General features: G+C 57.3%; 1 protein-coding gene across 2 annotated transcripts; it reads left to right on the top strand.

Annotated features, from left to right (window-relative positions):
* The first annotated feature begins 2603 nt into the window (after nucleotides 1-2603).
* Nucleotides 2604-22878, top strand: ATP1A3 (ATPase Na+/K+ transporting subunit alpha 3). 2 transcript variants are annotated; one of them, XM_068527406.1, is made up of 23 exons: nucleotides 2604-2615; nucleotides 7185-7274; nucleotides 7370-7429; nucleotides 7572-7775; nucleotides 9236-9349; nucleotides 9463-9597; nucleotides 9981-10098; nucleotides 10232-10500; nucleotides 11773-11971; nucleotides 12049-12158; nucleotides 12241-12375; nucleotides 15000-15192; nucleotides 15485-15660; nucleotides 15746-15882; nucleotides 16536-16686; nucleotides 16807-16975; nucleotides 19428-19582; nucleotides 19661-19784; nucleotides 20562-20707; nucleotides 21268-21398; nucleotides 21926-22027; nucleotides 22314-22405; nucleotides 22731-22878. In XM_068527406.1, exons 1-23 carry the CDS (start codon nucleotides 2610-2612, stop codon nucleotides 22757-22759), a joined length of 3045 nt encoding a protein of 1014 aa, XP_068383507.1. In that variant the 5' UTR covers nucleotides 2604-2609; the 3' UTR covers nucleotides 22760-22878. The 2 variants fall into 2 exon arrangements, with proteins under 2 accessions (XP_068383507.1, XP_068383508.1); XM_068527407.1 differs by lacking the exons at nucleotides 2604-2615; nucleotides 9236-9349 and having other exon boundaries at nucleotides 7257-7274; nucleotides 7572-7589.
* The last annotated feature ends 370 nt before the right edge of the window (nucleotides 22879-23248 follow it).

A 23248-nucleotide genomic window follows, 5' to 3' on the forward strand; every position in this document is an offset into this window, starting at 1 on the left:
CTCCCTCCATCTCTCTTGCCGAGTTCTCTTGTCCCCATCCATCCCTGTGACCTTCGTAAATCTTCCCTCCCCCCCCCCACCCAACTTCCGCAAAGCCTCGCGCTGGGAACACGGTGCACAGTCATCAGTCTCACCAGGCTAAGGAGTGCATGAGGGGGGGACACGAGCCTGTGTCTGGGATGTGGTGTGGGGGACCGGGGTCTCCCCCAGTCCAGCTGGAAAGTAGGAGGAGAGAAAGCCGAGAATCTCCTGGGATCCTGACATCCCCAGGTTTCTCTGTCACCCCAATCTCCCTCCCATGGTCCAAGCCCATTCCTGTAGGACAAGGTGGAGGGGGAAAAGATAATATGTTGACAGGTTCTCCCTCCTTCCCTCCCTCCCCCTGGAAGGGGGCAGAGTTGTAGGGGGGCAACTACCAGGGCTAGAAGATGTGCCTCCCCCCCTTCCCCAGTCTCCATGGAGACAGGCCAGGTCTGCAAGCCCAGCCTCCTTTGCTGCATATGCGGCCTCCCTGTTACCACGGCAACAAGGGACAGCGGGGAGGGATGGGGATGGGTCAGAGTACAGGATTGGGCTGAGGCTCTGGGTGCTGGGGAAAGCCAAGGAACCCACCTCCCTGCCCCCTTTTACTCTCTGGCCCAGTTTCCCTGTCCATGCCCATCTTTCTGTGGCTTTGAATCTCTGACTCTTGTCTTTCTCAGTTTGTGTGTCTCACTCTGGCCTTCACCCTTTCACACATTTCGGTGACCAGGTCCTTAACCTTCCCCTCTCACCTGCTATACACCAGGCTTACTCTTGCCCCTTGCCTGTCCCCCACATCTCCACTCCCATAGGTGGGGAGGATAGCCACATTCTGAGAAAGCTACAGGGACAGGCTCTTGCCTGCTCTCTGCCCCTTCTACCATTCCCAGGGAGAGCCCGGGAGTGTTCCTCATAGAGCAGAGGGGTGGGGGTAGGAGGCTGTAACTCCTCAGGCTCCAGTGGGTGGCTGACGGGGTGTTGTGTATATGTGACAGGCCTGGGGTGTGGTTGCTGGCTGTGCATCTGTGTGTGTATACACATACCAAGATGGGATGTGCATGGTGCGTGGGTGTGGGCATTGGGGGTGTGTTTGGAGCTACGACAGAGGGGTATGAGATAGCACTGCAATACATGGTGTGTGTAGTGTGTGAGGTGTGTGGGACAGTGTTGTGTGATCTGTGTCGGTGAATTATTGTGCTGTGTGTGAGTCTGTGTGCACCTTTTGTCTGTCATTCACAATTAGCAACGCTTTTGCAATTCTGCACTGTGGGCCTTTGCTTATGCCCAGATATATTGGGGACGAGTGTGTGTGATGTTGCGTGACTGTGAAACAGTGTTCACAAAGCCTCAAGTGGCGTCTGGGGCAGTGTGAGGCCTGTGGGTGTGCTATGGTGCTGAGTGTAGATGTGTACTGGTGTGTGGGTCCATGGATTTTATGGTTATGGCTCGTGAGGTGGTTTAAGGCCAGCTCTGATGGAGTGTGTGATGTGCGTATCTGTGAGGTTGTGTTTTGAGGGTGTGTGTTAATCTACATGGCATTTTATGACTCTGATTCTATGGTGTGATGGGGTGTGCAAGGTGTGTGTGCTATGTGTGTTTCATTTCTACATGTTTGTGAGTCCCTGGGGTTGTTTGATGGGGTAGTGTAGGGTGTGTGGGAGGGTATTAGCTGGTGTGTGATGGAATGTGGTTGTGAAACTGGTGGTGAGTGGTGGGGTGGTGTCCGTGTGTGTCCACAGCGTCTGTGCTTGTCTGGGTGATGGTCATGTGCGAGTATGATGCTTGGTGATCCTCTGGCTGTGATGTGTCTCTTGTGTACCTGTGCAGTTGCGGCTCGTTGGATAACTGCCATACCATAGTGTGTGTGTTGGGGGGAGGTCACACGGTGAGGGGAGCCTCAGGGCTCCTACCCCCTCTGCAGCTTCCCCGCTCACTGTGGGGTCTTCCTTGCCCCTTGTGCCCTCTCCATCTCCCCCTCTTGAACAGCACCCCACAGTCTCCAGGGTTCCCCCCTGCCTCACTGCAGAAGAAGGTGCTCTGGCCCTCCTGCCTTATTGCGGTGATTTACGGGGCTTTCCCCCGACCCGGTGGTGTCCACCTTCCACAGCGCACTCCTCCCTCTGGTGGCACACAATGAGGGGGATTACGGGGCTATCCCCCCCACTCGGCGCCCCTTCCTCGGAGCCGACACCCCACACTGTGAGGGTTTCCAGGTCCCTCATTTCGGGGGTCTCCGGGTTCTCCGCCTCCCGCAGCGCTCCCCCTTCGCCGCCTCGCCGCCGCTTTGCGGAGGGTGGGGGGCGGGGAGGACAGCTGCAGTACCGGGGGCGGGGCCGCGGGCCGTCCATCAGAGCGGCGGCGCCCCTGATTGGCCAGCGCCGGCCCCCCGGCGGGCGCGGGCATATGAGGAGGCGGAGGCGGCGACCGCCGCAGACTGTGTGCAGTGGGGCTGACCGCCGAACGGACGCGCGGACCGAGGCGCGGGCGCTGCAGAGGCCCCCAGCGCGAGCCCGCGCCTGAGCCCACCCTGAGGCCGCTGCCCCGGCCCCTGCCCCGCCCGCCTGCCCCTGTCCCCCGGAGCCGCCAAGATGGGGGTAGGTGCTCGGGCCGGCCGGGCGATGCGTGTGTGTGTGTGTGTGTGTGTGTGTGTGTGACATTGTGGGTCCTGTGAGACTGGGTGTCTGCGGGGGCCGGGGACTCTGGGACCCCTGCTCTGCGGGACCCGGGTTCAGGAACCTGTGAGCCGGCGGACCCAGCCCGTCCGTGTGGTTCTGTCTCTGGTTGAGTGTGTGCGTGGGGCCACCTGGCTTGGCGGGGGTCTGTGGCGCATGTTGGTGTGTCCTTTGTGTGCGGGGCCCGCGGGGCACGGACCCGCCCTCAGCACCTCTGCCTGACCTGGTGCGGTTGCCTGCCCAGCCGTATGTGTGCGTGTGCATGTGTGCGTGTGTGTGCTCCTGGCTCTGTCAGGCCCTGCAGCACCGTCCGCCTGCGATTGTGTGGCCCGGGTTTGTGTCTGAATGTGTGCAACCGTGTCTGGGTGTGTCTGAAAGCTGGTGTTTGTGTCTGGGGGTGTTGAAGCCCGCTGCTTCCCTGGCCAGGCGGGGACAGGTCCAGACTATGGGATGAACACCAGATGACCTCTCTTTCTCCTTCCAGGCCTGGATGGGGGTGCTGCTCTGCAATGCGGAGTGGCCTGGGGCTGCAGTGTGTGTCTAGCTCCTAATCTGGGGGAGCAGACACAGGGGCTGGGGGGAGCAGGAGAGCCATGGTGGGGAGGCTGAGAGCCTGGCTGAGGGCGTATGTATGCAAATGAGTACGTGTGTGTGTGGGGGGAGGGGTTGTGCATGCCTGGCTATGCCCTTTCCTCTGTGTCCGTGTGTCCTTGTCTGTCTGTGAGTCTCTCCAGCAGATGCTGCCTCCTCCCCTGGCTGACCACCTGACCCCCGCTGCAGCCCTGGATTCCTCCCTGCGTGTCGGGCGGGGCCGTGGGGGGTTGGGAGGCGGGTGGGCTGGGATGGGTGGGATGAAGAGAGAGAGAGGGTCGGGATGGGAGAGGCTAATGGAGAGGGAGTATGAAGGATGAGGAGAAAGATGGTGGATGAGGGCTGATGGGCCCAGGGATGGAGCTGGGGAATGGGGCTGCAGATCTGTGGCTTGGGGTGGGCGAGGGGAGAAGGAGAGAAGAACTGGGTGGGGAGGGGACTGGGAGACAGAAGGGGGATGTGGGAGTCAGTGATGGCTTCCAGGTAAGTGGAAATGGAGGGGAAGCCGAGGGCAGATTGGAGGAGAGGACTGGGGCTAAGTGCCTTAGAGAAAAAAGGAGCGGGAGGGTCTTAGGAAAAGACGTGAGAACAGGAGGAGAAGTGAGACTCTTTCGACATGGGAGGCAGAGACATGGGAGGCAGAGACATGGGAGGCAGAGACATAGAAAACAGAGAGAAATGGGCAGAGACTGAGAGAGGTGCTCCGAAAGAGACAGAGAAAAAGAGACATAGAGACAAAGAGACAGTCACAGGCAGAGAGACATGGAAAGATGAAGAGAGACATGAGTGGGACATAGACAAGGAGAGACAAAGAGAGAAACTGAGGCTGAGATGAGGAGACCCAAGGACAGACATTTCCTATCCAGAGACAAGCAGAGGCAGCCTGAATGATAGGAGGAGGGGACAGAGGGCAAAAGGGGAGGTCGAGGGAGAGACGCTGAGATGAGGCCTCAGACACCTTGAAAGGGGGAGGGAGAGGCAGGCTGAGGGGCAGAGGCTGCGTGAGCTGGGCAGGTGTCAGGGGAGGCGGACAGCATGGAAAATGGCGAGGAGCCGCAGAGGCAGGCTGCAGCGAGGCAGGCGTGTCCCCCACCCTCAGAGGTGCTCCCGCCCTGCAGTGCGCCCATCTGGGCCTCCTGCCTTGACTGGGAAAGCCTCGGCTCCCCCTCGAACAGATGGAAGCCCGCCCCCAAGGGAGTCTGGTCATGGCAAGGGCAAGGAGGAGCCAAGGCTTGTCTGCCAGGGACTGGGGTATCCCAGCCCCTCCTCCCTCAGACCCAGGAGTCCAGGGCCCCCAGACCCTCCTCCCTCAGACCCAGGAGTCCAGGCCCCCAGCCCCTCCTCCCTCAGACCCAGGAGTCCAGGCCCCCAGCCCCTCCTCCCTCAGACCCAGGATCCAGGCCCCCAGCCCCTCTTCCCTCAGACCCAGGAGTCCAGGGCCCCCAGCCCCTCCCCCCTCAGACCCAGGAGTCCAGGCCCCCAGCCCCTCCTCCCTCAGACCCAGGATCCAGGCCCCCAGCCCCTCCTCCCTCAGACCCAGGAGTCCAGGGCCCCCAGACCCTCCTCCCTCAGACCCAGGATCCAGGCCCCCAGCCCCTCCCCCCTCAGACCCAGGAGTCCAGGCCCCCAGCCCCTCCTCCCTCAGACCCAGGAGTCCAGGGCCCCTAGCCCCTCCTCCCTCAGACCCAGGATCCAGGCCCCCAGCCCCTCTTCCCTCAGACCCAGGAGTCCAGGCCCCCAGCCCCTCCGCCCTCAGACCCAGGAGTCCAGGGCCCCCAGCCCCTCCTCCCTCAGACCCAGGAGTCCAGGGCCCCCAGACCCTCCTCCCTCAGACCCAGGAGTCCAGGAACCCACCCCTAGGCCTCATAGGGACCCAAGCATCAGCTCCCCAGCCTTCCCTGAGGTTTCAGGGGTGGGCAGCTGGTTTTCTTCCCAACTTCTCCTCTCCTGCCTTCCAGGCCTCCATCTCTTTCCTCTCCTGCCTTCCTCTTATTTCTCTAACTTGTGCCCATGACCTTATATCTCCACTCTCTCCATCCTTGGGTCTGCCCCTCCGTGGAGGCTGAGACCCCTCCTGAAGCTGTGGGTGGAAGAGTGTCCTCCCTGTCCCCCAAGCCTCCATGTTCCATGTCAGACGCAGTGCTGCTGCAGGGCTGGCCCAGGGCCAAGCCTCCCTCCCACCCCCTGAAACCCAGGCTCCCAGGCCTCCAGGCTGCAGTAGCCTCCCAGGCTCAGCCTCCCAGTCTGGGGGCAGACAGCAGGCAGCTCAACCCTCTACAAGGTCACGAGGGGATTAGCGCTGAGCTGCACTGAGCCTGGGATCCCAGCTTGGCCCTGGACCCATAGGATCAGTCAGCGCTCCTCTACCAGCACCCGGTCTCACCCCACCCCTCCTGCCAGCCTCCAAGGACACTGCCTTCCCCATCAGCCCAGGTCCCCAAACTGGAACCTCAGTCACTCCCCCTCACGCTACATCCAGTTCAAGCCAAGCCCGGGGGCTTTTGCCTCTTGCTGTTCTGCACCCCAAATCCCAGCCAGCTCCTAGTCTGTCCTCCAGAGGCCTAACCATGCCAACCCCTTGTCCAAACCTATCCATGGCTCCCACCAGCCCCCAGGAGAGAGTCTAGGCCCACAGCTTGTCAGTCAAGGGCCTCAGGACTGGCTGCATGTCCAGTCAGGCCACCATCCCCGTGCACAGTAGGCTGCCTCCCAGGCGTTGGTCCCAGCTGTGACTTTCCTCCCCCTTCCTGCCAGGCCTGTGGGGTCTCCCAAGATTTGCTGGGTCCTTTGAGAGACAGAGACATCCACGGGGTTGGGGAGAGAGGCCCAGAAAAAGAGCCAGGCAGAAAAGACAGGGAGAGTGATATATGGGGAGACCTTCAGCTGGAAGGACAGAGATGCCGAGATGGACTCGGAGAGGGAGAGATGCAGGGATAGAGAGGAAGATGGCAGAGCGAGATCGTGAGAGCTAGACAAACAAGATTGTTGAAACAGTAGAGACGGTTAGGGAGAGACACACCAAGCATTACAGAAAAGGAGGTACCTCGAGAGATGAAATCAGAGAGAAGCAGAGATAAGGATGGAGAAAGATACAGACAGAAAATACAGACACTCGGAGACAGTCTGAGATCCCCGCACACCAACTTGGAAAGAGATAGGAACCCAGAGAGAACCCAGAGAGACAGTCTCAGCCAGACTCAGGGAGAGAGAGTTCAAGAGATAGAAACAGATATTGTATGAGATGGAAAACATAAAGAGCCAGAGATCAGAGAGAGACCAAAATCAAAGAGAGACACGCACAGACGCAGAGACAGAGAGAGAGAGAGAGAGAGACGGACAATATGAAGTGATGAGGGAGAGAGAGATCAGAGAAACAGCCACAGAGAGACAGAGATACACACACATGAAGAGAAGGAGAGATAAAGAGGTACAAGGAGACAGAGATAAAACAGAATAAGACAGAGAGGCACAAACAGAGACCTGGAGAGACAGATCGAGAGAGAGAGACAGAGGTAGCGAGAGACAGACAGACCTAGCAAGAGACAGACTAAGTGCCCAGGGAGAGGGAGAAAAAGACACAAAGAGATAAAAAGACACATGGAGACTGAAAAGGAGAGACCTACAGAGAGAGAGAGAGAGGCACAGACAGACCCAGATGGAGACTCTCAGGGACAGAGACCCAGAGATACATGGAGCCAGAGACGGAGAGGCCAGTAGGAAGAGATGAGACCCAGGGGTTCTCAGAGATACCCAGAGCTGCAGGGCAGAGACAGACTGAGCCCCCAGAGCCAGCCCCTGCCCAGAGACGCAGCTGCACAGACGCAGGGCTGGTGTCCCCTTGTAACCCCTTCTCGCCCGCAGTCTGGTGGCTCTGACAGCTATCGTGTCGCCACCTCGCAGGACAAGAAAGATGACAAGGGCTCGCCCAAGAAGAGCAAGGGCACCAAAGACCGCCGGGACCTGGATGACCTCAAAAAGGAGGTGGCTATGGTAAGTCCCACCCTCTGCACCCACGCAGGGCAGGCCCCACCCACCCCTGCCAGGCCTCCTCGCTCACCCGATCCCCCCAAACTCCTGTTCCTCAGACAGAGCACAAGATGTCAGTGGAAGAGGTCTGCCGGAAATACAACACCGACTGTGTGCAGGTGGGGCCGGGCCGGAGGGAGAAGGGTCCGAGGTGGGAGGGGATGGGAAGCCCTGACCCTTGGGTGCCTGGGGGCACTCGGGAAGTGTTGGGGGTGCCAGGGTTGCTCCGGGAGGGTTCTGTGTGAGCCCTGTGTCCCCTAGGGTCTGACCCACAGCAAAGCCCAGGAGATCCTGGCCCGCGATGGGCCTAACGCGCTCACGCCGCCGCCCACCACCCCAGAGTGGGTCAAGTTCTGCCGCCAGCTCTTTGGGGGCTTCTCAATCCTGCTGTGGATCGGGGCCATCCTCTGCTTCCTGGCCTACGGCATCCAGGCAGGCACCGAGGACGATCCTTCTGGCGACAACGTGAGTGCCCTCCACCCTGCCGTGCCCAAGGGCTCATACATGTAGGGACACATATGCACACCCCACTTCTCCCTTTAGACTTTTCAAAGCCCAGCCTCCAACTTTTTCTCATCTAACTTTCACAGTCACCCAGTGAGAGAACCAGAGAAGCTATGAGGAAAACTGGGACTCAGAAAGGCATAGTATGGGACTTCCCTGGTGGTCCAGTGGTTAGGACTCCATGCTTCCACTGCAGTGGGCACGGGTTCGATTCCTGGCCAGGGAACTAAGATTCCACAAGCTTCATGGCTTGACCAAAAAAAAAAAAAAAAAAAAAAAGGCCAAGTAACTTGCCCAAGGTCACACAGTTATAAGTGTGAGTTGGGGGTCCATCCCAAAGCTGTGTGACCTCAGCGGCCTTGAGGATAGACACCAGCCGGGGGTCATGGCCTGAAAGATGCTCAAACAGTGAGAGAGCTCACATAGAGACCCAGGCACAAGCACCTGCTGATTTGTCAGGACCCATCCTCGCAACACACGGGATCACACAGTCTCAACAGACACGATGCCCATAAACACAGACGCACATTCTGACTACATGGAGATCCTCACACACACACGTGCACACGTGCACATATATACAACAGTGCAGAGAGTCGGTGCAGACAGTCACACTTGTACACAGATTCAAACACGGCCATCTAGTTCAGACACATAGGCACAGACAGACACAGACATTTACTGACAGACAGACATAGGAAATCAAACACACAGAGAGTTTCAGGCATAACCTGGTGACAGACAGAGAGATGTGAGAATCAAGTATAGACAGTATTCTCAGAAATTAAAACCTAAACAGGCAAACAGACAGACTCAGAGTCTCAGACCTACCCAGACCAACAGAGAGAGACAGAGACAGAGATCCACATACAGAGACTCAAACACAAACAGTCTCGTACATTTAAAGCCAGGCATGCAGGCAGACAGACACATTGACTTTAACACAGACAGACACATGGACAGAGAATAGCGTACACACAGATTCTCTGACACAGGCAGAAAGACAGACAAACCCACAAAATAGAGAGATGGACAGACTCAGAGGCTCAAACACACCTATGTTCAGAAAGAGGGACTCAGGGGAATTCCCTGGCGGTCCAGTGGTTAGGACTCCGTGCTTTCACTGCCGAGGGCCCGGGTTCGATCCCTGGTCAGGGAACGGCCAATAAATAAACAAATAGATAGAGAGAGAGGTAAATAAATACATAAACAACAAACATTTAAAAAAAAGAAAGAAAGAGGGACTCAAACATGGACAGGCAGACAGAGACACAGACCCTCAAATGGATACAACCTGAGGTCAGACATACAAATACAGACCCCCAATGACTCAAAGCTCTCTTCCCAGGTTCCACAAACCTCGGGATGGGGATGGTGGGGAGTTGCTCCAGGGGGGGCTGTGACCCTGCATCTCCCCACAGCTGTACCTGGGCATCGTGCTGGCGGCCGTGGTCATCATCACCGGCTGCTTCTCCTACTACCAGGAAGCCAAGAGCTCCAAGATCATGGAATCCTTCAAGAACATGGTTCCCCAGGTGAGGGGTACCCAGGAAGGGGCCAGATGGGGGTGAACGGGGGGGCAAGGCTATGCCGAGTGACCCCAGGTAGAGGGAGTCAGGGAGGTGACTCTTCTCCATTCTACCCCCAGCAAGCCCTGGTGATCCGGGAAGGTGAGAAGATGCAGGTAAATGCTGAGGAGGTGGTGGTCGGGGACCTTGTGGAGATCAAGGGCGGAGACCGAGTCCCAGCCGACCTGCGCATCATCTCAGCCCACGGCTGCAAGGTGGGCCAGGGGCCTGGGGCCCAGCTCTGCCCTTCCTGGAGTGGCCCAGGAGTCCAGGCCCCCATCCCTTCCTCCCCCAGGACCCAGGAGTTCAGGCCCCCGGCCCCCTCCTCCCCCAGGACCCTGCAGTCCAGGCCCCCTCCTCCCTCAGACCTACAGGTACCTTAGGCCCTGGCAAGAAGCCGTGTACCGTCCCCAGCTTCAAGAGCCCAACCTCTGTCCTCCCAGACACAGGCACCCAGACTTCTAGCTGTGACTTCCAGGGACACAGCCTTCAGCCTCATTAACAAAACAAACGAACAAACAAAAATCTTGACATCTCCTCTGGACAAATGCCCCTTGACCCCAGGCCCGGGGCTGACACCTGTCTCCTGTGTCCCCAGGTGGACAACTCTTCCCTGACTGGCGAATCAGAGCCCCAGACCCGCTCCCCCGACTGCACTCACGACAACCCCTTGGAGACTCGGAACATCACCTTCTTTTCCACCAACTGCGTGGAAGGTGAGGCAGGGGGGAGGGGTGGTTCGGACACCCAGGTGGGGCCGGGCTCGTCCAGATAGATTGTCGTGCCTCAGGGGCTCGGGGTCCCTCTGAAGCTCGCCGAGTCTCAGCCCAGTCCCCGCTGACCCCACAGGCACAGCTCGGGGCGTGGTGGTGGCCACGGGTGACCGCACCGTCATGGGCCGCATCGCCACTCTGGCTTCCGGGCTGGAGGTGGGCAAGACGCCCATCGCCATTGAGATCGAGCACTTTATCCAACTCATCACTGGCGTGGCTGTCTTCCTGGGCGTCTCCTTCTTCATCCTCTCCCTCATTCTCGGATACACCTGGCTCGAGGCTGTCATCTTCCTCATCGGCATCATCGTGGCCAACGTCCCAGAGGGCCTGCTGGCCACTGTCACTGTAAGGCCCGGACCTTCGGGTCTGAGGGAGGAGGGGGCTGGGGCCCGATGGCAACAGTCTTGATTGCAACTTGGACATCAAGGGCCAAGCCTGCCAGTTGTTGAATGAGGAGGGTCCTGGGGCTCAGAGGGCCTCACTGACAAAACAAACTAACAGGGAATCCCCTGGCGGTCCAGCGGTTAGGACTCCGCGCTTTCACTGCTGAGGGCCCCCGGGTTCAATACCTGGTGGAGAACTAAGATCCCACAAGCTGAGAGGCATGACCCAAAAAAAAAAAAAAAAATCAACAAAGAATCTTGAGAAACACTGCCAGTCAGAAAGGGCTAACAACCCTATCATTTTTGAAGTTACCTTACAGAATTAAGAAGCACAACCTCGTGGTAAAAAGTCTAAAGAATAGATTAAAATAGGTAAAAAATAAAATAACAGTCCCGACCCACTGCCCAGCCCTCAACCCCCTCCAGTAGCAGGCTCTCTGCGCTGTTCCCGGCAACGGTGGGCATATTGCCACATGTGTAGTAATTGTTTTCAGGGTACACAGAAGGGACCATCCTAGGAATACTATTCTTCTCCTTGATGCTTTTACTTAATAGATCCTGCAAAGTTTTCCATATTAGCATATTCAAAGCTACTCTAAGTCAAAGGCCTTTTATTGACCTACACTATACAAACAAGAGTTGCACGTATGAAGGTACTGCCTGATGAGCTGGAGGCAACTGAACACACCCCAGGTCAGCTGCACCCAGATCTAGTTCCCCAGAAGCCCCCTCAAGACCTGTTCAGCCCCTCCCCTCCAACCCCAGGGTTACCCTAGGATAGACTGGCTTCAAACAGTGTAGCTTTTGTACTTCACATTAGTGGAATCATTCAGCAGGAGCTCTTGTTTCTGGCTCGTTTTTCGCTGAACACTATGTTTTTGAATTTCACCCGTGCAGTTGTAGGCAGCGGTTGCTTGTTCTTTTTCACCGCTGTATAGTATTTCCATCTTTTATTCCCCAATTTATTTGTCCCTACTGCTGTTAGTGGACATTTGGGTTGTTTGCAGTTTGGAACTATTATGTTGCTGCTATGAACATTCTAGTATATTTCTTTGGGGTGCATCTGAGCCCATTTTTGTGGGTCTATACCTTGGGTGGAGTGGCTGGGCGACACCCCATTCTTTGCCCAGGATTCTCTCTGGGCTGGGCAGTTGGGTTGTTGGCAGTTGTGTTGCTGGCCCAACTCCACCGCCTGACTCTACCTGTAACTCCCCTGCCCTTGCATACACCCCAGGTGTGTCTGACCCTGACCGCCAAGCGCATGGCTCGGAAGAACTGCCTTGTGAAAAACCTAGAGGCTGTAGAGACCCTGGGCTCCACATCCACCATCTGCTCGGACAAGACAGGGACCCTCACCCAGAACCGCATGACGGTCGCCCACATGTGGTTCGACAACCAGATCCACGAGGCCGACACCACTGAGGACCAGTCAGGTGAGGGTGGGGCCCAGGCAGGACCGAGGGCGCCTGGCTCCCGGACACCCCCCAGCCCTCACTCGTACCTTTCTCAGGGACTTCATTTGACAAGAGCTCGCACACCTGGGTGGCCCTGTCTCACATTGCTGGACTCTGCAACCGTGCTGTCTTCAAGGGGGGTCAGGACAACATCCCTGTGCTCAAGGTGGGTCTGGCCTCCCGCTCGCCTCAGCTTGGCCCCTGCCTGCCCCGTGCTGCTCTGCTCTGACAGCCCCCTCTCCCCACAGAGGGATGTGGCCGGCGATGCCTCCGAGTCTGCCCTGCTCAAGTGCATCGAGTTGTCCTCCGGCTCCGTGAAGCTGATGCGTGAACGCAATAAGAAAGTGGCTGAGATCCCCTTCAACTCCACCAACAAATACCAGGTACCCTGGGCTCTCCGGGAGAGTCAGCCTGGATCTCACTTTCTTTTCTTTTTTTAATTTATTTAATTAATTTATTTATTTTTTATTTTTGGCTGTGTTGGGTCTTCGTTTCTGTGCGAGGGCTTTCTCTAGTTGCGGCGAGCGGGGACCACTCTTCATCGCGGTGCGCGGGCCTCTCACTGTCGCGGCCTCTCTTGTTGCGGAGCACAGGCTCCAGACGCGCAGGCTCAGTAGTTGTGGCTCACGGGCCTAGTTGCTCCGCGGCATGTGGGATCTTCCCAAACCAGGGCTCGAACCCGTGTCCCCTGCATTGGCAGGCAGATTCTCAACCACTGCACCACCAGGGAAGCCCCGTGGATCTCACTTTCTCTACGACGCCCGAAAAGCAGTCAGCTCTGCCCCGCTGCCCTCCTGCTTTGGGCAAGTTATTAACTTTCCCAGAGCCTTGGTTTCCCCATCTGTAAAATAAGCCCAAGAGTACCCACCCAGTGGGGAGAGGAACACAGACCCGGCAGTGAGAGCAATATCTCTGTTGGAGTGAGCGGCAGGGGAGTAAACGTCTTCCTGCAGCAGAGCGGGAACCAGCCGGAGATCTCATTCATCCATTCAACAAATATTTTTTTGAGCAGCAACTACATGTCAGAGGCACTTGTGTTAGGTGCTGGGGATACAGATGGCAGGGAAGTCCCTCCTCTCACGGAACTTATGCTCTAGTGCCAGGAGACAGACAATGACAAAGGATGAGAGCATTAGGAAATTTGGAATATGTCAGCCAGTCACCATGCTGAGGGAGGGAGCCCTGCAGGTGTCTGGGGGCAGCGGGCACAGCGTGTGCAAAGGTCTTGACGAAGGAGTGTGTTGATGTACTGAATAGCCAGGCAATGTCAAGCCAGGAAACGTGGTGGGAGGGGAGGGCAGTGGGTGCTGGGTCAGGTCCCGTAGGGCCTTGTGGACACGACTTGGGTGTGACCCTCAGGGGGACATGAGCCACCGAGCAGAGGCAAGATGGGACCTGACTCACATTTATAAAAACTGCTTTATTGAGAGATACAGTTCACACACCATAGCTCACCCATTTAATGTGCATAATTCAATAGTTTTAGTATATTCACCGATACGTGCTATCATCTGCCCAGTCAGGTTTTTAAAAAATATTTATTTATTTATTCATTTATTTTGGCTGCTCCGGGTCTTAGTTGCGGCATGCGGGATCTTTAGTTGCTGCATGCACGTGGGATCTAGTTCCCTGACCAGGGATCGAACCCGGGCCCCCTGCATTGGGAGCTCAGAGTCTTACCCACTGGACCACCAGGGAAGTCCCTACCCAGTCAGTTTTAGAGCATTTCCGTCACCTCAAAAAGCAACCTCACACTCCTCGGCTTTATACCCCTACCTCCCCCCGTCTCCCCGAGCCCTAAGCAACCACTAATCTACGTTCTGTCTCTATGCACTTGCCTATTCTGGACACTTCATATAAACAGAATCATACGATATGTGTTTTTTGATGTCTGGCTTCTTTCACTTAGCATGATGTTTTCAAGGTTCCTCCATGTTGTAGCACATATCAGTGCTTCATTCCTTTTTATGGCTGAATAATTTTGCATTGTATGGATAGACCACATTTTGTCTATCCATTCATCTGCCAATGGACATTTGGGTTATTTGCACCCTTTGGCTACTATGAATAATGCTGCTGTGAACATTCGCCTCCAAGTTTTTGTGTGGACATCGTTTGCATGTCTCTTGGGTATATATCTGGGAATTGCTGGCTTATGTGGTAACTCTGTTTAACCTTTTGGGGGACTGCCAGAGACTGTTTTCCAAAGTGGCTGCACCATTTTTCACTGACTCTCATATTGTTTTTAAAATATTTATTTATTTGGCTGTGCCGAGTCTTAGCTGTGGCACACAGGATCTTCGTTGCCTCGTGAGGGATCTTTAGTTGCAGCATGCGAACTCTTAGTTGCAACATGTGGGATCTAGTTCCCTGATCAGGGATCGAACCCAGGCCCCCTGCATTGGGAGTGCGGAGTCTTAGCCGCCAGGCCACCAGTGAAATCCCGTGACTCTCATATTTTAAAGGCTCCTTCTGGCTGCCATGGGGAGGAAATATTATGGGGAGGGGAGGGCAGAAACAGGGACTCAGTGTGGAGGCTGCTGTGATATTTCATGACACACGGTGGTGGCCGGATGGGAGGGCAGAGGAGGTGAGAAGAGGTCAGAATCCGGGTACTTCAGGGGTGAGCTGACCAGATTCGGTGATGGGTCAGGTACAGGATGAGAGGTTGTCGGGCAAGGCAGAGAGAGAAGCACATATCCTAAGGACCCCTGAGATTTCTGTGAGAGAGACACAGAGGGGAAGAAATATCTGCGAGACGGAGAGACAGAAATGGGCAGGGATGAGCAGAGGTCTCTGTGAGAGAGCCCGAGAAACAGATGAAGATCTCTCGGGTAGAGAGATTTGGGCAGTGCCCTCTGGGGGAGCCTGGCGGTGGTCTGTCCTGGCACCCGTGGCTCTGGATGGGGCGGCAGGGGGGGGGTCCTCTTCCCCAGCTGGGTGCAGGGCAGCCTCCGGGTCCCTCGCTGTGAGGCTCAGGCGCGGCCGCCCTCTGCCCTGTCCACAGCTCTCCATCCACGAGACCGAGGACCCCAATGACAACCGGTACCTGCTGGTGATGAAGGGCGCCCCCGAGCGCATCCTGGACCGCTGCTCCACCATCCTGCTGCAGGGCAAGGAGCAGCCGCTGGACGAGGAGATGAAGGAGGCTTTCCAGAACGCCTACCTCGAGCTCGGGGGCCTGGGCGAGCGCGTGCTTGGTGCGCACCAAGGGTGGGGCCAAGTTGGGGCAGGGGCTGGGCCAGCTCTGGGGGCCCCTTGAGGGTAAGGAGGGATGTGAGGCTGCCCAGAGCCTGGCTCAGAATAGGGCCTCCCAGAATGCACCATGAATGAATGAATGAATGAATGAATGAGACAGGAAGGCGTCTTTCAGACATGCGTGTTGACTGACTGTCTGGCCAACTAGGGAGCCTGACTGCCGGGACCGGGAGCTGTGGGCAGGAGGCAGGGAGGACCAAGGCTGGAGCCCCTGTGCCCCTCTCCCTGCACCAGGTTTCTGCCATTACTACCTGCCCGAGGAGCAGTTCCCTAAGGGCTTTGCCTTCGACTGTGACGATGTGAACTTCACCACCGACAACCTCTGCTTCGTGGGCCTCATGTCGATGATCGACCCTCCCCGGGCAGCCGTCCCTGACGCGGTGGGCAAGTGCCGCAGCGCGGGCATCAAGGTGTGGCCCGGGGCAGCAGGGGAGGCAGGGCCAGGGCCCCAGCGGCCAACGGTGAGGCTGGACCGTTTGCACATGATGCCCGCAGGTCATCATGGTCACGGGCGATCACCCCATCACGGCAAAGGCCATTGCCAAGGGCGTGGGCATCATCTCCGAGGGCAACGAGACCGTGGAGGACATCGCCGCCCGGCTCAACATTCCCGTCAGCCAGGTCAACCCCCGGTGAGCCCCGCCCTGCCCAGCTCAGGTCCCTCTGGGACTGCGGGTCCCCCTCCTCCTGGGCCTCCTCTGTTGACTCAGCATCTGGGTTCTGTTCCTCTTCCATCGTGAGGATGGGCAGCCTGGTGTTGCAGCTGCATGGGGTTAGCAAGGGGTAGGTTCGCATCCCAGCTTTGCCACACATGAGCTGTGTGACCTTGGGCAAGTCACGTAGCCTCTCTGTGCCTCAGTTTCCTCCTCTCTAAAATGGGCTGCTAGTAATTCACATCTGAGAGGATTCTATGAGACCCCTTATTTCTGCGTCCGTCATTCTCTCTTCCCATCTCTCTTTTATGTCTTTGTCTCTGTCTCTCTCTGTCTCTCATCTCTGTTCTGACTTCCTTAGCTTTCCCACCCTCATGTCTCTCTGTGTCTGTCTCTATTTCCTAGTTGCCTGCATATCTCTGTTCCTCTAAGTCCAGTGTCCCAAGGTTCTTCCTGAGGTCTGCCCTCCATCCCTCCTACTGCAGCCCCCTCCTCCCCTCTTTCCCTTTCATCTCTGATCCCCAGAGCCCTTGTCCCTCTCTCAGAGCCTGGTCCTCTGTCTCTCCTGTCTGTGAGTCTGTCCAACAGGTGTCACTGCCCCACATGTCCTGAACACTCTCTGCTCTTCCCAGGGATGCCAAGGCCTGTGTGATCCATGGCACCGACCTCAAGGACTTCACCTCTGAGCAAATCGACGAGATCCTGCAGAACCACACTGAGATCGTCTTCGCCCGCACTTCCCCCCAACAGAAGCTCATCATTGTGGAGGGCTGTCAGAGACAGGTGGGCTCGGGCTGGGGTCCCTCGGAGGAGGGGGCCGGGGGTCTGGACTCCGGGGTCCTTGCTGAGAAGAGGGTTTGGGGCCAGGCCTCTGGGCGTCATCCTCACCCTCTCTCCCTCCAGGGAGCCATCGTGGCTGTGACTGGGGATGGCGTGAACGACTCCCCCGCCCTGAAGAAGGCTGACATCGGGGTGGCCATGGGCATTGCCGGCTCTGACGTCTCCAAACAGGCAGCAGACATGATTCTGCTGGATGACAACTTTGCCTCCATTGTCACGGGTGTGGAGGAGGGTGAGTGAGTTGGCCCAGGTGGCCCTGGAGACTGGGGTCCCTGCATGAAGCCCGAGAAGGGGGAGGGGACAGGCCAGGGCTGCAGCAGATGCACGGCAGGAGACCACAGAATCCCACCAGGCCCCTGGCAGAGCCTGAGCTTGTCCTTTTCAGTTTTCTTCCCCTGCGGAGTTGGGGGCTCCCTGGGGGCAGGACTCAGCCAACGCATTTCTGGGTCCCAGTGTCGCCCAGCACAGGCCCAGTCTGGTGGGCAAGGCACATTCGGAAGCATTAAAAAACAATACTCATAGGGATTTCCCTGGCAGTCCAGTGGTTAACACTTCGCCTTCCAATGCAGGAGGTGCGGGTTCGATCCCTGGTTGGGGGGCTGGGATCCCACATGCCTCAGGGCCAAAACACCAAAACAGAAAACAGAAGCAATACTGTAATAAATTCAATAAAGACTTTAAAAATGGTCCACATCAAAAAAGTCTTTAAAAAAAATACTCATAAGTACAACCTCAGGGAAGCAGAGGGTCCTGAGGGAGCCCTGAAGAGGCCCCTCACCCACCCTGGAGTCAGGGGCCAAGGAAGCCTCCCCCAGCGGACAGGGCTGGCCTGTGCCAAGTCCCTAGGGCCATGTGGGAATTTTCACGTAGAAAAGTGCCAGCGAAGGGAGTTGCAGACAGAGGCAAGGCCTCAAGGTCTCAGGCGGGGCTGCCGGGCATCACCTCCTGACGGGCCTGGATGCGGCCACAGACGGGGCTTGTTCACATTCAGTTTTATTCTGATTATCAAAGTAATTCATGATAATTATAGAAAATGTAGAAAAGCATTAAGAAGCAAATTGGAATCACCCATAATCTTACCATCCAGAAATAATCACTGTTCATGCTGTGCTGCATTTTCTTCCAGTCTCTCTCTCCTGTTTGAAATGTCCCCAGTGTAAAAAATAACTCATGATAAGAGAGAATTCAAACGGTAAAAGCTGAGCCTACAGTGTCAGGTTCAATGCCCTTATCCCTTGTCTCCTGTGGCCCAGAGGACACATGGTTAACCCTTTCTCATCCCCAAGACATCCTCCGTGCACCTGCAGAGCACACACTCACAGAGGCGTTCACGCCGCCCAGACATTTATTGGGCCCCTTACCTTGTGTATGGTGCCGGGGGCTGGAGATACACCTGTGAGCAGAGCAGACATGGGTCCTTGCCCTCAAGGAGCTGGGCGAGACAGCCTTCTGCAAGTTAACAAACAAATTGTAGCATAACAAACATAATTACATATTGTGACAAGTGCTAGGAAGAAAACCAGCAGGGTGCTGTGATAGATGGGGTCCTACCTATTTATTTATTTATTTTTTGGCCGCGCCGCACAGTTTGCGGGATCTGAGTTCCCTGACCAGGGATCAAACCCACGCCCCCTGCAGTGGAAGTGTGGAGTCTTAACCACTGGACCGCCAGGGAAGTCCTCTGTGCCTTCTTAGTGACACACCTTGTTGCTCATCTCAGCACACGGGGGAAGGTGGAGGGAGGGGCTGGCTGGGTTCATCTTTAGTTTCTTTTTACTTTATACACACTGTACTGCTGGAATCTTTATTGGGATATGGCATTCACACAAAGTCAGGCAGCTCCGTGACTTTTTATGCACGCACACACCCACACAACCACCGGACCCCCATCAAGATAGAGAACACTTCCAGCCTCCCGTTAGGGTTCTATCAGGTCCCCTCCAGTCTATATCCCCCCTCCCAGAAATAACCACTATCCTGACCTTCAGCACCATGGGTTCGTTTCCAGCCTCTTCCAAATGGAATCATGTGATACGAATGCTTCTGTGTCTGGCTTTTTTTCACTCATCATAACCTCAGTGAGATTCATCCATGGAGTTGGGGGTGTCAGTAGCTCGTTCCTTTTTCTCGCCGGGTGGTATTCCTTTGTATGGACGGACCACAGTTTACTTATCCACTCACCTACTGATGGCCAGCGGGTCAGTTCTGGTTTTGGGCTATTATAACTAATGCCATGGTGAACATTCTTGTACTTGCTTTTTGGTGGACATAAACACTCATTTCTCTTGCGTATAAACCTAAGATGAGGATTGCTGGGTCAATAAGGCAGGGATGTTTAACTTTTAACAGAAACTGCTGGGAGTTCCCTGGTGGTCCAGTGGTTAGGACTCCATGCTTTCGCTGCCAAGGGCGCTGGTTTGATCCCCGGTTGGGGAACTAAGATCCCGCTAGCCACACTGTGCGGCCAAAAAAAGAAAAAAAAGAAAAGAAACTACCAAGCAGTCTTCCGAAGTGGTTGTATTTTGAGAATGTTTGAACAGGGGCAACATGGTTGGGCATCTGTATGGAAAGGCAGGCGGTGGGGGGATGGATTAGAAAGGATGCGTGGACCGGGCAGGGAAGGGGCGGAGGGACTAGGGTGCCCTGGCATGGGTGCCGAGGTCTGAGCCTGCCCCTGCCAACAGGCCGCCTGATCTTCGACAACCTGAAGAAGTCCATCGCCTACACCCTGACCAGCAACATCCCCGAGATCACGCCCTTCCTGCTGTTCATCATGGCCAACATCCCACTGCCTCTGGGCACCATCACCATCCTCTGCATTGACCTGGGCACTGACATGGTGAGGCCCCGGCCACCCCCAGGCTCCAGGAGGGTAGGTTTCCCCACCCTCCCCGACTTACCGGCCTCTCCTGCCCAGGTCCCTGCCATCTCGCTGGCGTACGAGGCTGCCGAGAGTGACATCATGAAGAGACAGCCCAGGAACCCACGCACTGACAAGCTGGTCAATGAGAGACTCATCAGCATGGCCTACGGACAGATCGGTGAGGACCTGGGGACCCCGCCTCACTTATGGCTGGATGCCCAGTGCCTGGCCCACCGTGGGTGCTCAGAAACCTTGTGCGGAATGAGTGGAGTGAAAAGTAGGACCTGGTGCTGGAGGTTTGGAAGGAGTGACTTACAGATGGGTGGTGGTCACCAAGGTGGGGCTGGCACAGGTGGAGGAAAGGCCCGGGGCTGCACCCGGGGAGCACATGGGATACTGAGTGGCAGATCAGGGCTGGCCCCAGGATGGCCACTCCACTGCTCCACCCGCCACCGTGATGGGAAGGACCAGTCAGCCTGTGAGCTCTCTGAGGGCAGGAGTGAGCCCCACGCCCCCTTGCCTTCTCCTCCATCTTTGCTGGAGGTGAGGTGTGCAGTCTTACAGGTGCTGAGCGCCCTGTAGCTGGGAGTGTCCCAGGAAGCAGAGGCTTGGTGGCGGTGGTCAGAGGTCTAGGGAGGCCATTCCTGCCTAGGGGGTCCTCAGGGGTTTCCTGACGTCCAGGTGGCCTGGCTCAGGTGGGAGGGAGCCTCCAGGTTCTCCCCTCAGGAGAGCCCCGTCTCCAAGGTTCCTGCTCCAGGGGGCCAATCTCAGGGGCTCACCACCAGGGGGCACCCTCAGATGGCCCTCTGGGAGCTCAGCCCCAGATGATGTCAGGCAAGAGGACCGGGTAGCTTGCCATCCTTGCCGTGTGGGTCTCAAGGGGCCTCAGAGGTGCCCTGGGCTGGCTGCCTGCCCCACCTGAGCCTCTCCTCATCTCCCTTCTCTCCTCCCCCAGGAATGATCCAGGCTCTTGGTGGCTTCTTCTCCTACTTTGTGATCCTGGCAGAAAATGGCTTCTTGCCTGGCAACCTGGTGGGCATCCGGCTGAACTGGGATGACCGCACCGTCAACGACCTGGAGGACAGTTACGGGCAGCAGTGGGTGCGTAGCGCTGGGTCCCACAGCATGGCCTGGGACCTCCCAGGCGGGGTCCCTGCCCACAGCATCCTGGGCTGGGGCGAGCCGTCCCAACCATGCAGGGGCAGCTTCCTGTGATGGTCCCTCTGCCCCAGGGGCGGCATCAAGATCCTCGCCAGACACAAGGGGCCTCCTGGCGCTCTTGCCCCAGCCCATCACGGTCCTGGCCACCGGCCATGCTCTCTGCCCCACCAGGCGAGATGCCTTTGCTGCCCTCTTCCCCATCTCTGTCTGTGCCTTCAAAGCCCAGCCGGTGTCCCCTCAGGAGGCCCCCAGGATCTCTGGTCCACAACCGAGGTCACCAATACCCTCTCTCATTCCTTGTACATTTCCTGACTCTTCCCGCCGGGCTCTGAGCTACAGAGGGAAGACACGCCCCTTAGGGGATCCCATCTGGACAGAGTCCCCGCTTTGCCCTGGGGTCCCACGCAGGGGCGCAGACAAGGAGCACGTGGGCCTGGGGTGGGGCCTGGGGCTGCGGCCACACTGACCGCCGACCGGCACACACGTCATCGCCCTTGCAGACCTACGAGCAGAGGAAAGTGGTGGAGTTCACGTGCCACACGGCCTTCTTCGTGAGCATAGTGGTCGTGCAGTGGGCTGACCTGATCATCTGCAAGACCAGGAGGAACTCCGTCTTCCAGCAGGGCATGAAGTGAGGGCCGCGGGCGCCGGGCCTGCTCTCTGTCCCGCCCCATGTCTGTCTGTCTGTCTGTCTGTTTCAGTTTTGCCTCTGAGTTGATTTTCTCTCCAGTGGTCACATCTATCTTGGATTCTCTGTCTCTCTCTCTCTCTATGTGTGTGTGTGCACACTGCTGCGGTGTCCCTGGTCCCTCTCCAGATCTGCTTTATCTTTTTTTTTGGCCGCACGGCATGTGGGATCTTAGTTTCCCCACCGGAGATGGAACCCTGCAGTGGAAGCGCAGAGTCCTAACCACTGGACCGCCAGGGAATTCCCTGCTGTATCTTTTCATACCCCTGCCTGTGTGTCACTGTCTCTGTCTTTATACTTCAGTGTCACCATCTCCCTGGACCCGTCTGTGGCTCTCTCCCTCTTTCGGTCTCCATCTCTGTGTGTCTCCGTGTCTGTCTCTGTGCGTCTGCCCTTGGCAGAGCCTCTGTCTCGGTGGGATGGGGGTGCCTGCTCGAGTTCTCTGGGTCCAGCCCTGCCTGTGCCTCCAGGAACAAGATCCTGATCTTCGGGTTGTTTGAGGAGACGGCCTTGGCTGCCTTCCTGTCCTACTGCCCCGGCATGGATGTGGCCCTTCGCATGTACCCTCTCAAGTGAGTGCCCCCTCCCCTGCCATGTACCACCTGCTCCAGGATCCTCCAGGGAGCCTTCCCCGCGGGACGCCCTCACGGGGGGGGGGGGCGGGGGCGCTGTACAGACCCCAGCCCACAGCCGTGGCCCGGGCACCCCTCACCTTGGGCACGAAGGACCAGGGGAGCATCCTCGCAGTGTGGCCCCACCTGTCCTCTGGGACCCTGCCTCTGTGTGTGCCCCCTCCCCCCGTCCCCCGCCCCGGTCTCCGCCCCACACTGACGCCCTCCTGCTCTTCCGTCTCCGCAGGCCCAGCTGGTGGTTCTGTGCCTTCCCCTACAGTTTTCTCATCTTCGTCTATGATGAAATCCGCAAACTCATCCTGCGCAGGAACCCCGGGGGTGAGGGTCTAACTGGGTACAGGGGGGAGGCTGGGGGGACGGGACGGGGCAGCTGGAAGGGGAGGCGAGAGAGCGCTGTGTGACTGATACTAACCTCGCTCTCTGTTTCCCCCCAACCCCCTCCCTCCTGCGTCGTCTCTCCACCCTGTTTGCAACTCTTCTCTCTTCCTGGCTCTCTGGGCCTCCTCCTTTCTGTGTCTTTCCCTGTGTCTCTGACCCTTTTCGTTTCTTCCTGTGCCGCTGTCTGTCTGTCTGTCTCTGCTTGTGCTTCTCTCTGTGCCCCTCTCCCTCTCGTGTCTGTTTCTTTCCTCCTTTGTCTCTCCAGGTTGGGTGGAGAAGGAAACCTACTACTGACCTCAACCCCGCCACATCGCCCGTCTCTTCCCTGCCCCCCAAGCCCAGGACAGCCCACTCCGGTCCCCCTCATTTTGTATTCTGGGGGGAGGGGCCCTCTCTCCCCTTGGCCCCGCCCCCTCAAGTTATCTCCCGCCTCCCTCCCCCTCTTCCCCCTCTGGCTGGCTTCTCTCCCCGCCCCCGCCCCGCCCCGCCCCCTGCCTCTCTCCTCTCTCTCTTTTGTGTGTGTCTGTTCCTCTCCCTCTCCTCATCCCTGCCACCCAGCCCCCTCCCTGGGCTCTTTTTTACTCCCCGTCACCCCCTGGCTGACGCCGTCTCTGGTTCTGGACAATTATCAAATATATCAGTGGGGACAGAGAAGCCGCGTGTGTGTCGTGCTTGCTTTGTGGACCCGGGGTGTGGGCAGGATGGTGTTCCCTGTGCTGGCACCCGTGGCTGGGTGATTCACAGAACCCCAGGAATTCAGCCTGGCATGAGCTTGGGAGTCAT

Source organism: Eschrichtius robustus, chromosome 19 (assembly GCF_028021215.1).
Source record: "Eschrichtius robustus isolate mEscRob2 chromosome 19, mEscRob2.pri, whole genome shotgun sequence".
NCBI lineage: Eukaryota > Metazoa > Chordata > Mammalia > Artiodactyla > Eschrichtiidae > Eschrichtius > Eschrichtius robustus.

What these genes read in the sequence shown, in the direction of transcription:
- ATP1A3 (XM_068527406.1), top strand. An exon ending in ACAACATCCCTGTGCTCAAG is followed by an intron (nt 12,159 to 12,240) that starts GTGGGTCTGGCC and finishes CTCTCCCCACAG; the next exon opens with AGGGATGTGGCCGGCGATGC. An exon ending in GCCGCAGCGCGGGCATCAAG is followed by an intron (nt 15,661 to 15,745) that starts GTGTGGCCCGGG and finishes TGATGCCCGCAG; the next exon opens with GTCATCATGGTCACGGGCGA.